At 34.9% G+C, this 2,860-nt stretch overlaps 1 protein-coding gene across 1 annotated transcript in view; it reads right to left on the reverse strand.

The window, feature by feature from the left end:
• Nucleotides 1–1,788, reverse strand: part of LOTGIDRAFT_165437 (hypothetical protein) — a gene marked incomplete at both ends in the record, with an annotated part of 2,085 nt that extends 297 nt beyond the window's left edge. The window contains one exon of the mRNA XM_009062454.1: nucleotides 1,111–1,788. Coding sequence (XP_009060702.1) covers nucleotides 1,111–1,788 — 678 coding nt within the window. The remainder of the gene's footprint in view (nucleotides 1–1,110) is intronic.
• Nucleotides 1,789–2,860: the final 1,072 nt, after the last annotated feature.

Below are 2,860 nucleotides of genomic sequence, written 5' to 3' on the forward strand. Positions count from 1 at the left end.
GAAACATATAGGAGTGCGGGAGTAGACAATCGTATCTTAGAATCGGACACGAGATCATTTTTCAAGAACGTTTGGAAAAGAAAGTCTTGTAGGATTGGGTTAGTAGAGAGGAGTAGGAAAGGCTGTAATACAATGTGAAAGAATCAACGCTGCTACAAACCAATAGCGGAACCAACTTACCTCCCCTATGTTGACCTGGCAACACAATGTGATGTAAACACTATATTACAAGGTTTTAACAGATGTTCAGTGTAGATGTTTTACCTGTATGTGATGTTAGATGTATCCTGATATTTTAATTACATATAGCAGTTAGAGATTCAATAATGATTTCGAGTCTAGCAATGAAGACGAATCAAGATGCCTATTAGCTCACCATCATCTATGTCAAATATAAGTAACAATAATCATTATAATTAAAGTATATATTCAACATTACATATTATATATGTTGTAGATGATAATAAGATGCGTAACCATGAAGATTTCTATTTGAAGAATATATAATGACTGAGTCAGATATAATGATATGCTTAATGTGAGATGATAATACCCACAGTTCTTATATTTAACAATCATTACAAAGGAGCTGTTTAAACCAGGATGTTTTTTCAAAGAGTTCATACTGGATCATCACACACACACAACGCTGAGGCCCTACAACCACCAAAAGCAGATGCAGTCTTACTACACTGCTAAACGATACCTCTTATAATCGCCTAGTTTCATTACCGTAATTTCAACACCTAAAGCCGATATGCTGTTTCTGTTTTGTTACAGATTCCATGGTGTATTAAATTGACAGAATATTTCCAGAAAATTTGCATTAGAATTTCAGTTTCCAGATCAATCCAGCATTTCGCGATGTATCAGAAGTAAAGTGTAAATATTAAATCAGGGTTCTGTGGGTTAAAATAAAATGGATTGTTGTACTGTGATTGATTATCGCCCCTTAACACATGGATACTAAACCTTTCAACAGGTAAACGTCGAACTAATTAATAAATATTCATGATGTAACATGATTTTCATACCATGATAACTCATCCTCATATGAAGTCCTTTAGTTTAAGGATTGCTTTAAAATCAAGGCAAACAATACCATCTTACATGTCGCAAAACAGCATCGCGGACACTTTTTGTCACCCTCTTGGCACCTATTTCGGAAAAGTGTTTTCCATCGGGGGTATACAAAGGCTTATCAGGATTTGCAACTCCGAATTTATGCCGCCATAAACTCAAATCTGTGCGGTTCAAACAAATGCTTTGAATACGAGAAGTCGCTGCGATTACATTGTCGTTGAAACCTGCAAACGGTTCTGGATTGCGCTGTATCATTCGGCTAATTATAACGCACTTAGGGTGAAACGTTTTCAGCAATTTGTCACAAAAGGAAATGATATCTTCAGCAACCTTCAATGGCTCGACGTGATTGGCTAAGTCATCGGCACCGATGTGGAGAAATATTAAATCCTTGTTGCGAAATCTATGAGTGGAGAGTGCGATATCCAGTCTATTTTGAGAATCGCCACAGACCAATAGATTTTCATGACCCCAGCATTCTATTAAGCAAAGTCGACGATCGAGTCCCATATTGCCATTGCACTGAATTTGCAAATGACGATGCAACATTTTGATATCTGTAGATCCGAACACGGCCACATTGTACGGATGTTCAGGAAATTTACGTGTGGCTTTCTTGTTGAATACGGAAAATAACACATCAGATTGTTCCGAGTTGTCGGGTTGTGTAGATGATGAACTTTGTTCTTGCGAAAGTTCAGCCATATTAAACAGCAATGTTTTAACAAATGATGCGTTTTCCAAATAGTATGTTATTGCCTTTTTTCATTGAGGTCTAAATTGTTTATTTGTTTGATGTAAAATTCATTGACGACTGAATAAATTTAATTTGGTTAGCTTTCAAAATATTAAAATATCTTGTAGGTTTTCAAATGTACGAATATTCTATTTTGGGTTTAAAGATTTACAGTAAGGATAGTTTATAGCCTAAAAGTCAATGTAAAGTAATTCATTAATGTTAGGCTTTGTATCGTCATATATTTAGCAGTGCCGTATAAAAGGATTCAAATTGAAAGTAAAAGTTATTAATTTAGACTCTTAAAAGGTATCGTAAACTAAAGGCGAAACCTGTAGCGTGTAGCTCAAATCTCACCCTACAATGACGATTTGATGAAGTTTTTTGCTTTATCGGGAATTACAGACGCAGAGAACTGTTAGCGTATCTTTACACCTGAAGAGCGTAAGAATTGTGAACCTGATTCTTTTAACAGATGCTTTAATTTGCTCTTTTTAGCTGAAATCAACGCACAAATGAATCATTGATAGTTATAAATTATTTGTAGATCGGTTACCTCCCTTGATCTGATTAACATAAATATGACCTACTTTCCAAAATAAAAATTTAAACGCACAAATAGTTGCGATTGTATTCAATTTTTTGGTCTGAACATTATCGTATTGCAACTATTCTGTAAAATCAAACATTTTGACAAAATCGCTTTTGAATAAAGGCATTAAAATGATATGGTCTTAAGGGTTATCTCCCTTACTGTTCAAATGGAAATTTTACTCAATTACTAGAGGCGTTTTTATTGAAGCAAATCGTATCAACTCCTTCTCCGACCGATTATTAGCACGTTGTGCAAATTAAATCGCATTAAATAAGACACCATGGGCATTACCGAGTTGCATGTTTACTTCCCCATACTCCCAAAACACTGATCATTGAACAGTTAAATCTGCCAGTGAAATAAATTTTCTTCAGATCCTTCTCTTTGTTAGAAAATTGCAAATGCTGGTAAAAAATAATATGCTTTTAGTGAAGTAGGACGTCGCT

This window comes from Lottia gigantea, assembly GCF_000327385.1.
Source record: "Lottia gigantea unplaced genomic scaffold LOTGIsca_51, whole genome shotgun sequence".
NCBI lineage: Eukaryota > Metazoa > Mollusca > Gastropoda > Lottiidae > Lottia > Lottia gigantea.